Genomic DNA, 12,734 nt, shown 5'->3' on the forward strand with positions numbered 1-12,734 from the left:
TTCAAAATTACATTAAATATATCCATCCATTTTGTACCAATTCTCTGATCTGGGTTACAGGGGAAACAGATTAAGCAAAGATGCCCTGATATCCCTTTCCCCACCAATTCCTCTGAGGGGGTGGGGGAATACCTAGGTGTTCCGAGGCCAGCTGGGAGATATAGTTTTTCTTGCATGTCCTATGTCTGTCCCAAGGTCTTCTCCTGGCTTGACATGCCCCAAATACCTCCACAGAGCTTCTTCCACGAGGTATGCTGATTAAATCCTCAAACCTCAAGCCACAGAGAAAAAAAAATAAGGACATAATGAAAATGTCTAGTTCATCATTAAAGTAGACCATCATAAATGTCATCTTAAAACCAACCCAATTGTTAATCGCTATTCGCTTCTGGTTTTTCCTCCTGACCTGACAGCAGTGGCAAGCAGCAATAGATCGCCACACAGAACACATTAAATTTATGATATTCCAGCTTTCTGCACATTTAGAATTCTTAGATTTATACTTGATATCACTTTCATGATGAAATGCATTAAACTATGAATGATACATTTTACAGATAAATCGTTAACTTTGTTTAAATAATGAATACAGTTAATAGTTACACACATGGGGGTGGCAGAGTGGTAGCGCTGCCGTCTCACAGGAAGTCACGTCCCTTGTGATCCCTACCTGGAGTTTGCTTGTTTTCCTGGTGAGTTTAAACAGTGTGCTCAGTTTTCCATCCAAAGACATGAAGGTTTGGGGATTTGGTGAAGCTACAATGACGTTAGTGTATTTGTGTGCTAATGTTCACCTTTCAATGAGCTGATGCCCCGTCCAGGGATTTTGTTTCTGTCTTGCGCCGATTCTGCTGGAATGGGCGCATCCCCTAATTTATGGATGTAATTATTAAACATCCTTTTCAGAGATTTTGTGGCAAGGTGTCCTCGGAATTTAATGGATGTTTCGAGCACATGAATTGCATGGTGCCTTACTTTTTAGCTGACAATCTTGACAAGAGCTTATTTTCGGAGTAGGTCTTATTTTCAGGGAAACACGGTAGACAGGTTTCATCTTAAAGCAGAGAGAATATGAAAAAGGTAAGGGGTTGAAAGGAGAGTGGAAGAAGATGAAAAATACTGCAAGACTTGTAAACAGACCATAGTTGGAGGAAAAAAAAAAAAAAAAAGAGGTCAACAGAACAGAAAATGTGTATCTTGCCAACAGAAAGTACCACCAAGGATGATAAAATCCTTGCTGCACCCAGCCTGGGAAAGAGATAGAATTACCTCCTATACTGGGAATGGGTTTTTTAAAGATTGGGTGTGTAGGAGTGCAAACTTGCCATGGGACCCACATGTTTGTCGTCTTTGAACCAAACTGTGATTGCATAAGATATTAATGGGCCTAATTTGTGGGATTGGTGGTTTAAACTGATAGCAAAAGATATTTGGGTTGGACCAGGTTAGATTAAATTAAAAAACCAGGACAAGCTGCTTCCAGGAGAATTCTAGCCAGTACCAAACAGATCTCAAGCTAAAAGCCCAATGATATAACAAAAAATCATGTAGGGCCACTACCCAAACAGATCTGTCATGCATTAAGATAATGTTTTATAGAGTGCCTTTTGACATCACATATGAATTGAGACAGGAGAGATATAATGACTTGCCAGTATGCTATGGGGATGAGGAGGAGCATAGCACTAAAGAAGTTGAATTGAAGGACAATATTCATTTTAGTAACGGCCAACATAGAATGGAAGGACAACGGCGTAAGAGAATGTGAGGACAAAGAATCTTTAGTACCCTTAAAACTGTGGCAGTAGCTGTAGAGATGTAATGTAAAGAGGAGATGTTGATTCCTGATGGAGTTTATACACAAGGAAAAAGGTTCAGTATAGGGAGATTTAAGAGGAAGAAGAGCAGACTTAGTTCAGTTATTTTTACAACTTGATGGGGCTTTGAACAAACTAAATAACATTAGGGTGTTTGCAAGAAACAGCAAGCCGATATCAATATAGAGGGAGATTTTCTGGTGGGTACCTTGTACAGAGAATTGAAGTGTGAGTAACAAACAGCAACCACCCGGGGTTTAAGAATTAAATTAAACTGGAGGGGAATGGCTTTGCCTTTACTTTTAGAACCACAAATATTTTAAAATGTTTTTGCTTGTAGTAATATAAACATTTAGGCCTCAAACCAGAGCAGTATGTCTTTTTGCAAATGATCAGTATTGTTCATTTATTAGTTAAGTTTTACGGGTGCCTTGATTGTTGATATTGGAGAATCAGAGGCAGATCTTGACTGGAACATAAAAATATGAATTTGATGCAGCGTTTTTATTTTTAATAAGGTCCCTATAATAAAGGCAGCATTTGGATTGCTATAGATCTTGTTGTGTTTAAAAGGATACGCCTACATCATTTTGAAATTGATGTTAGTAAGCAGGCCAGGTGACCTTTAGATAAATCTAAGCTTGTGATCTAAAATTAGTAAAAGCAGAGAGTGTGGTATTATTTACTTTCCAAATATATTTCTTGGTGTCTACTTATTGCTTTGCGTCCTCCCCAACCATAACCTAAAGCTTTAGATTTGTCAAAAAAAATTTGATCTCTGGTTTTTGATGGATCTCGATGTTTTACGGTCCCCTGATATCAAAAACATCAATATCTTGATGATGGGTGTGAGTATCTGTGTGTCATAGTTTCTTGAGGGCAGTCTACAGCTAAAACGTCTGGACAGAAAAATACCAAACTCGAAATGTAAGTCTGTTATGAGATGACGATGTGCTGATTAGTTTTTGAGCCAAATCGTGCAAGAGAAACAGGCACTCTAGAGGAACCCTCAAATAATGTAATTCTGCAATTAATTATGAATTCTTCTTGTCAGTTGCTATCGTAACGAAAGATCAACATCAGAGCGATAATTACTGAAATGTTATAGAATAGTTCAGGTAGCTTGATTCCTAAGCCTACTGACGCTCACATGCGAATTGTTTTATATAATTTGCTTTGTGTGTACTAATTTTGTAAACGCTGAATCCCACTTACAGTGTGTGTGTGTGAGCTTTATTTAAATTAACTATTATCTGTTTACCTTCTTTTGCTACTTTGTAAAGATTTACTTATGAATCAACTTTCTTCATTTACAGGTGTGAAGCCACCTTTAAGTAACTCAAGTTCCTTAACTCACAGGTAAATATCCTAAATAATAATCTATATGAAATTAAACTTTTTCAAAATAATCCAGAGTGCATTTGTATGTAAAGTAAGATAGCCCAGTAACTTTCCAGTCTTATTTAATGAAAAAATGTGTTCTATTCATAATATAATCCTATTTTCTATCTATAAATCCATCCAGTTTATCTGCCTGGTTTATCTTTATTGGGGTTTCACACCACTGCAAAGGGTAATATTTTTATTGGTATTGTTTCTGTTGCTTCATACTCAATATTATCTAGTAGGTTTTAGCATTCTTTTTATTACAGTAGTCATAATTTGTTTTTCTATCAGTAAACAGTGGTTTATAGTTTCATATTAAAAACCAAAGTGTTTTGATTATTAATGTTGGTTTTATATTTAATACAAGTAATACTTTTCAGATTCTGAACGGCAGTTTCTTTCCAGTCAATTCCACAAATAAACATTTTATTTTGCCATTTTTAGAGTGGCTCTTCTGGATCCTTTTAGTGTAAAATCATTTTGTATCGTTAGTTGTCTGAGAAATCATTTTGAAACGCTTCTTGCACCTTGGTTTAAACATTTTTAATAAAATCTGTTTATGTGCTGAAAAATATTATTCAGCAGATTCTGAATATTTGCTATTAAAGATTAAGTAAAAGATTACTTTTTTCATAATATTTTAATTCTTGAAAAATAAAGAAAAATTGGTAAAAGTGGAGAGCTTGACATTAGAATACAGAACGTATTACTGCAAGGAAGAAGAGTTTAATACTTTAATGTGTACCTAATGACTTATCAGTGTAGCAATTGATGTCTCTTCTTTCTATGCATTTTGAAGTATTTGTGAAGAAAGCTTTCAACCCTCCTCCCTGAGAAAGGACTCTGATGGAAAAAGTGGAACGAAAGTTAGCCGCACATTCAGCTACCTCAAGAGCAAAATGTATAGTAGTAAAAAGAACAAGGTAAGTGTAAATGTCTCTTAAAAGAAGAGGAAAAAGCATTATAAATGGTTCTTTAGAGTCAATAAGTATGCTAGGGTTAATTTGTTATTTTATCTGTTTTATAAAATTATATTGATCAACTTTATAATTTCCATTATTTCCTAGACCTGGATTTACCTTATATTTGTTGAACCAACTTGTATTAATGTGATTATGAAGCGGAGTTGCCAAATGCAAACGTATCATACGTTAACAAGAACAGAAATGCATTTAACCCGTCAGTATTAGTCTAATTGATATGTGTAGCATAAAAGATACAAGCTTTATAGAGAGTAAAGAATGCTGGAGCTGTGGGCATACAGAATATGTGAACTTTTACAAGGCATCCAACAATCGCTTAATAATGGATATAATAGCTAATTTGGAACAAAAACAATCAATGTAATTGGTACAGAGTAGAGCTCAGGTTGGGATTATTTTTCTTAATTTTGTACCTGCTTGCCTCCCATATATTTTGACTGCTCCCATCAGTTACCGTGGATATCTCTGATTGCTTCCACCCTTTTCTGCCTGCTGTAACGTTTTGAAAAATATGGTAAAGTTTAGGCCCTTTCCATCTGTATCAGTTTACTTGTCGCATGTTGGTCAGACAGCATGTTTCGCTTCTCTCCAGTGCTATAATTGGCAAATGCTTAAAAAAGCTTTTTGTTAATTAGGGAGAGTTTTGGCAAGTAAACAACACCGTAATTAAATGACTCAAATTAAGAGGATTTCAAGTAAAATAAAATATGAAGTACAGAAGTGCAGAATATAAAATAGAAATTATAGAACCTGGTAATGCAATACATCAAGAAAGAAGACATTGTGTTTAACACATATCTTACAGTAAAGAGGATGGGAATATTATGAGGGTGCCCTTGAAATGCAGTCACTTGTACATCCAACTCATTTAAGTTATGTATAATGGAAGAGTTCTGTTGCCATGTGATGGTTGGAGTCTGGAAATCCTGTGTTTTTTGCACTCATCATTCATGTTGCCTGTATACTTTGAGGAACTTAATGTGGGATATATTTAATATTCCTGTTCTTAGCTGGTAGCACTATGATTGCTACCACCGAAGGATATCTCTCACTGTATCAGAAGAACATCTTGTCCAAGGAGGCAAGGGCGAAGATCCATAGCAAGGATAAACAAAGTAGAAACAATTAAAAACTGGCCAGCGTTTATCGCTTTTTAAGTTGAAAGAACCCTAGGACACTTGAAAGATCAAATTCATCTTTATAATCTACTCAAAACTAGTTCAGTTCTTGCTTCCCTATTGACTTCGAAGCATTTTGTGGAGTTCGGCAAAGTTCAGCTATTTCTGTCATTTTTTTTTTTTTATTATTTCCTCGAAACTCAAAGCGAATTCAGCAGGGTTCACTCATCACCATTGGCAATGCACACAAATATTTGTGGTATGGGGTCTGCAAGTTAATTTACCCTTTTGAGTCACATATATCTTTAGAGCTTTACCTTAACTAAGCACACTGTTGGTGGCCCAAAAATTCAAATATATAATTATTTACCAAATAAGGAGGTAACAATAATCACAATCTATGAATCAAATGAAAGGAAAAGTAATTGATAGAAAATCAAATTATGCATAGACCAGCTTAGTTGATGTTGATAGGGGAGACTGGAGTTGGGTGATTTAGTGTCTTTGACTGGAAAATGAAGTAACAGTAATAGTGATCAGAATGTTGTTGTTCTGCTATCACTGTAAGTGCGATTATGCCCAATGTCTAAGAGCAGGTTACAGAAAAGCCAGAAAGTTACTGTTTTTGGTTTCATTATTGATTAAAAAAAAAAGTAAACAAATGGAAGTGTTTTTGATTCCACCTTTTTTTTTTCCCTGATCACAAGTATAGAGAGGGTAGGACTCAAATAAAAGAGCAAAGCTGTGAGTCAGTAATGTGGAATTGTTTTTAACTGAACCAAATTACTTGAATTACTTTGAACTAATAGAATGCCTGTCACTGGGCAACAGTAACCGCAGAATATGAATTTTAAGCTAGACATGCATTATACCTGTAAAAGTGATCAAGTGAAGTGAGAATGTTGTAAGAGGAGTACATGCATACAATACGCTCCCAGGGTTAATTGAGTGAATTAATTTCTTTGGCTTGGCTGGCTGAGGGTTCATTGCATTACTCATGATCAGTTTGCCATAGCCATATGTCGTAGCCATATTCAAGAACTCTTTCTTACCCTTCTCCTTTGATCTTCTGCAATGAAATCTCACTTTTACCCTCATGGTAAATATTTCACAAAACCCCCCTTTCAGTTTTTGGTTTTGATTTCAGAGGAGTAAGTACTCTGTAGGAATATAGGCCCCAGATTTTGCCTTTCGTTTCTGTATGCCTTTTATAAATAGATAGATAGATACTTTATTAATCCCAAGGGGAAATTCAAAATGCTGAAGATTGTTTGGAGATAGTGCAGGAAATAAGATGGAGTAGGTGGACTGAGGGAAGGTGTCACGTGGCAACTAAGTGAACTCTGAATCAGTCAAAGCCCCATTTAAGTCATCAACTAGTCACTGGCCAATGTACATTTTGCCACAATGTTAATAACATCTTTGTTATTTATTTTAGCAATGGCTATTAGTAGCAAGTGTGGCAGTAAAGAAAGACGAACACATTTGTGTGCTGAGGACTAAAATTCATCATTTTCGTAACTACTGCTGTCGTTTTATAGCTTCAACCTTTGTATAATCCAAAAGGTACAGTGTGCTCATTTATCTCCGGGAGAAGCCTGAAGGTCAGCATCACTGTCTTTGCCAGACGTAAAGCTGGCTGTTTTTGTTAAATGTTAACAGAGTTGCCAGTTGATCGGCACTTAAAGCCAAGCTTTTAATTTTCTCTCATTTTTATTGGTTTTGGTCTTAAGGTAGAAGTCAGTTATACAGAAAGGGACCATAGACTTTTTAATGAAAGCCTTGAAATATTTGAAATGTAACCCAGCAAGTTCCTTCTGTACTGCTAATTCTGTAAGCAAACTAATACTTCAGAGGAAGTGCTGAAGGAAGTTATGCTTGATTCACCACTTCCTTTCTGAGAGAGTGAATGCGTGTATTTAAAGTTATAGTGCTTTAACTGTAAGTAAAATATGGCTAATGTGTGTGCTCAGTTGACAAAACCTATCGTCAGCTGTCAGTTTTTAGGGCTATGGTTCTTGTTACTTTCATTATTATATCTGTTTCAGTAAGCCATTATAAGGAGTATCAGATTATTAAAATGTTGATATTTAAGCCAGTCTTAATTTCAAACACTGGATACATTGTATAATAAAATTTAAAAGTTAATCGATCCAGATCTAGTTCCCTGACCTTTATCCTGTTTCATCTACTGTAATTTCAATCATTCTTTTCAGTTTATAAATCTGCCCTTTAACATTTTTTTCTGTGCTGTTTTTCATTAGATCTGCAATTTACATAATGTACATTTAAGTTTAACTAAAAGTCTTTATATTGGAGTAGATATACCTTCAGTAAAGAGTTTGTGCCTAAGTATAGAGATTTTGCCGTGAAAAAAGTAAGGGTATGTAAGCTGTGAATGATGCATTTCCAAATCGGTAGACCAATAGATTGATCTTTTAAGAAATATTAATCTTACAGAACACTTGGTGGATTTATTGAAAATAGAACAAAGTCAACATATCAAATGTTGAAACTGAGAAATGTCATTGTGTTATGAAAACTATATGCTCATTTTGAATTTGAATCCAGCAACACATTTCTAAAAAGTTAGGACAGCACTAGAAAAGTATAATACTAAAAAACGCCTAGTGGAACATCACAAAACTGGTTATGTTAATTGGCAACAGGTCGTTAACATGATTGGGTATAAAGAGCGCGTCCCAGAGAGGCAGAGTCTCTTCGAAGTAAAGATGGGAAGAATTTCACCACTGTGTGAAAGACTATGCAGACAAACAGTACAACAACTTAAGAATAATGTTCCTAAGCATACAATTACAAATAATTTGGAGATTTCATCATACAGTTCCAAAAATATTTGGACAGAGACAACATTTTTTTAATTATGGTTCTGTATATTACCACAATGAATTTTAAATGAAACAACTCAGATGCAGTTGAAGTGCAGACTTTCAGCTTTAATTCAGTGGGGAGAACAAAACAATTGCATAAAAATGTGAGGCAACTAAAGCATTTTTTTAACACAATCCCTTCATTTCAGGGGCTCAAAAGTAATTGGACAATTGACTCAAAGGCTATTTCATGGGCAGGTGTAGGCAAGTCCGTCGTTATGTCATCAATTAAGCAGATAAAAGGCCTGGAGTTGATTTGAGGTGTGGTGCTTGCATGCGGTCAAAGGAGCTCTCCATGCAGGTGAAAAGTCATCCTTAAGCTGCGAAAACAGAAAAACCCCATCCGAGAAATTGCTATAATATTAAGAGTGGCAAAATCTACAGTTTGGTACATCCTGAGAAAGAAACCAAGCACTGGTGAACTCAGCAACGCAAAAAGACCTGGACGTCCACGGAAGACAACAGTGGTGGATGATCGCAGAATCATTTCCATGGTGAAGAGAAACCCCTTCACAACAGCCAACCAAGTGAACAATACTCTCCAGGGGGTAGGCGTATCGATATCCAAGTCTACCATAAAAAGAAGACTGCATGAAAGTAAATACAGAGGGTGCACTACAATGTGCAAGACACTCATAAACCTCAAGAATAGAAAGGCTAGATTGGACTTTGCTAAAGAACATCTAAAAAAGCCAGCACAGTTCTGGAAAAACATTCTTTGGACAGATGAAACCAAGATCAACCTCAACCAAAATGATGGCAAGAAAAAAGTATGGAGAAGGCATGGAACAGCTCATTAACCAAAGCATACCACATCATCTGTAAAACACGTTGGAGGCAGTGTGATGGCTTGGGCGTGCATGGCTGCCAATGGCACTGGGACACTTGTGTTTATTGATGATGTGACACAGGACAGAAGCAGCCAAATGAATTCTGAGGTGTTCAGAGACATACTGTCTGCTCAAATCCAGCTAAATGCAGTCAAATTGATTGGGCGGCGTTTCATGATACAGATGGACAATGACCCAAAACATACAGCCAAAGCAACCCAGGAGTTTATTAAAGCAAAGAAGTGGAAAATTCTTTAATGGCCAAGTCAGTCACCTGATCTTAACCCAATTGAGCATGCATTTCACTTGTTGAAGACTAAACTTTGGACAGAAAGGCCCACAAACAAACAGCAACTGAAAGCCGCTGCAATAAAGGCCTGGCAGAGCATTAAAAAAGAGGAAACCCAGCATCTGGTGATGTCCATGAGTTCAAGACTGCAGGCTGTCATTGCGAGCAAAGGGTTTTCAACCAGGTATTAGAAATGAACATTTTATTTCCAGTTATTTAATTTGTCCAATTACTCTATCTATCTATCTATCTATCTATCTATCTATCTATCTATCTATCTATCTATCTATCTATCTATCTATCTATCTATCTATCTATCTATCTATCTATCTATCTATCTACTTTTGAGCTCCTGAAATGAAGGGATTGTGTTAAAAAAAATGCTTTAGTTGCCTCACATTTTTATGCAATCGTTTTGTTCACCCCACTGAATTAAAAGTCTGCACTTCAACTGCATCTGTGTTGTTTTATTTAAAATTCATTGTGGTAATGTACAGAACCAAAATTAGAAAAAAGTTGTCTGTCCAAATATTTATGGACCTAACTGTACCTCATTAAAAGATTAATAGAATCCAGAGAAATTTCTATACACAAGGGACAAGACCGAAACTAATATTGGAAGGCCATGATCTTTGGGCCCTCATGTAACACAGCATTAAAAACAGACATGATTCTATAGGGGATGTCATGGCATGAGCTCTGGCACACTTCCAGAAATCATTGTCTGTGTACACAGGTCATTGCTGCATCCAAATATGCAAATTAAAGCTATACCATCCTAGAAACACCTCTGCCTTGTTTAGGTCCAAATTCATTATAGATTAACTGAGGTGAAGTGGAAAGCTGTCCTGTGATCTCATGAATCAAAATTTGAAATTATTTTTGGAAATCATGGATACAATGTCCTCCAGGCTAAAATGGAGAGGAATCATTTAGCTTGTTATCAGTGCACAGTTCAAAAGCCAGCATCCGTGATGATATGCGGATGTATTAGTACACAAGACATGAGTAGCATGCATATCTGAGAAGGCACCATTAATGATGAATGATATGTACAGATTTTGGAGCAACATTCTCTCTGCGCAGTCTCAGTTGATGACTGGTGGTGATCATGCTCATTTGCGCTATAAGCACGTTACTATTTTCCCACTGTCATATAGTGTCACTGCAGGTGTCATCTGCCCTCAGTGACCAGGAATATTTAACTTCTTTGCAGAATCCCAAAATGACCGGGGAAAAGAAAAGTGGACAGTGAATGCAGAGTGTTTAAGAAGGAGTGGACAGCAAAATATTTTTTCACTGAAGTCTGATCAATGGCTGTATGTTTGATATGCCAGGAAACTGTTGCGGTTTTCAAAGAATATAATATCAGCCGTCACTTTGCCACGACACATGCTAACTATGCTTGCAAGCAGTCGCCCTAAGAACGGGGGGCTACGGCTCAGAGGTTGATGGCTAAATTAAAGGCTCTGCAAAATTTATTTCACAGACAAACTGCGATTCAAGAGTCAAGTACCAAAGCAAGTTTTATGCTGTCATTCAAATTAGCAAAAGCCAGCAAACCCCTCTCTGAAGGTGAGTTTTTGAAAGAATGCATGATAGAGACAGCAGGTCTTTTGTGTCCTGAGAGCAAAGACAAGTTTGAAAAACTCAGTTTATCACGCAGGACAGTGACTCGCTGTGTGGAACTGTTTGATGAAGACATAGCCAGTAAGCTCAGCTCTTAATTTTTATCCGAGGGATTAGCGACCGTTTTGAAATAACGGAGGAATTTTTGGCCATGGAGCCACTTAAAGGAAAAACACAAGGAGAGGACTTGTATGACCGGGTGTCTGCTGTCATTGAGAGTATGAAGTTATCTTGGAGTAAACTTACTAATGTCACTACGGATGGATCTCCAAATGTAACTGGAAAAAATGTGGGACTACTGAAAAGAATTCAGAATAAAGTGAAAGAGGAAAACCCTGACCAGGATGTTATTTTCCTTCACTGCATCATACACCAAGAATCTTTGTGTAAATCTGTATTACAGCTTAATCATGTTGTGAATCCAGTTGTAAAACTTGTTAACTGCATACGAGCAAAGGGACTTCAGCACTGTCAGTTCATTACATTTCTGGAGGAAACCGATGCAGACCACCAAGACTTGCTTTACCACTCTCGTGTCCGCTGGTTGAGTTTGGGCAAAGTGTTTAAACGAGTGTGGGATCTCAAAGAAGAGATTGGTCCATTTTTGGAGTTAAAGGGGAAGTCTGGCGATTTTCCAGAGCTGAGTGACAAGAATTGGCTGTGTGATTTTGCGTTTGCTGTAGACATTTTTTCTCACATGAATGAGCTAAACGTGAGGCTACAGGGAAAAGATCAGTATGTGCACGACATGTATACTAATGTGAATGCCTTCAAATCCAAGCTGACTTTCTTTTCCAGGCAAATTTCAAAGAAAAACCTCTCTCATTTTCCCACACTAGCCACACAGAAAGAGGCCATCCAATATGTGAATAAATATAGCAAATCACTGAACGACCTGCAGGAAGAATTCTTGGTTTTCAGATTTTGAAAAAATTGAAAAGTCACTTCAGCTGGTGGCCTGTCCCCTGTCACAAGACCCAGAAACAGCACCACAAGAAGTGCAATTGGAACTAATTGATCTTCAATCTGACGCCGTCATAAAGGAGAACTTCCACTCTCTTACACTAAAAGAGTTCTATGCCTCACTTAAAGAAGCCACTTTTCCAAACCTCCGGGGGAAGGCACAGAAGATGCTGGCCTTGTTTGGCTCGACCTACGTGTGTGAGCAGACGTTCAGCATCATGAACATCAACAAATCCTGTCACAGATCCCAGTTAACTGACCAACACCTCAGATCTATCCTGAGAATTGCAACAACAAAGCTAACTCCAGACTTTGATGCCTTAGCAAAAAAGGGAGACCAACAACACTGTTCCCACTAAAATTGAAAGTGTGTTATACATACTATGTTATGAAAGAAAAAGTTTTGTACAGTAACTCTTTTTATGCTTTTCTACCTTGAATTAAACTAAACCTTTAATGTTACGAAATTTAATTTATATTCACACAAACGCCCCATCCATCTACTCTTGACCGGCCCCCGGTCCAATATATGAATCCATTGTGGCCCACGAGTCAAAAAGTTTGCCCACCTCTGCTCTAAACTGTGGAGCAGCTGACATCCTACATCAGTTAAGAATGGAACAACATTTCACTTTTCTTGGTCTCCATTTCCCAAACATTTATAGAGTGTTGTTAAAAGGAGAGATGATGCAACACAGTGATAATTCAGGGGTTTAACTTTTTTTTATTTCACCTTTCTATTGTTTTAGGATCATTTAAAATGTTTATTAGCGCATGCTCCCAACCCAACTTTTAAGGTATGATATCAGTGCACATTTATAATTAGTC

General features: G+C 37.0%; 1 protein-coding gene across 6 annotated transcripts in view; it reads left to right on the plus strand.

Annotated features, from left to right (window-relative positions):
- akap13 (A-kinase anchoring protein 13) overlaps window positions 1–12,734 on the plus strand; it is a 335,986-nt gene that overhangs the window by 248,715 nt on the left and 74,537 nt on the right. For all 6 annotated transcript variants that reach the window (XM_051920829.1, XM_051920831.1, XM_051920830.1 and 3 more), the window contains 2 exons: window positions 3,134–3,176; window positions 4,003–4,126. In XM_051920829.1, the coding sequence (XP_051776789.1) occupies window positions 3,134–3,176; window positions 4,003–4,126 (167 nt within the window). The remainder of the gene's footprint in view (window positions 1–3,133; window positions 3,177–4,002; window positions 4,127–12,734) is intronic.

The sequence above is a fragment of the Erpetoichthys calabaricus genome, chromosome 17, assembly GCF_900747795.2.
Source record: "Erpetoichthys calabaricus chromosome 17, fErpCal1.3, whole genome shotgun sequence".
NCBI classification, from domain to species: domain Eukaryota; kingdom Metazoa; phylum Chordata; class Cladistia; order Polypteriformes; family Polypteridae; genus Erpetoichthys; species Erpetoichthys calabaricus.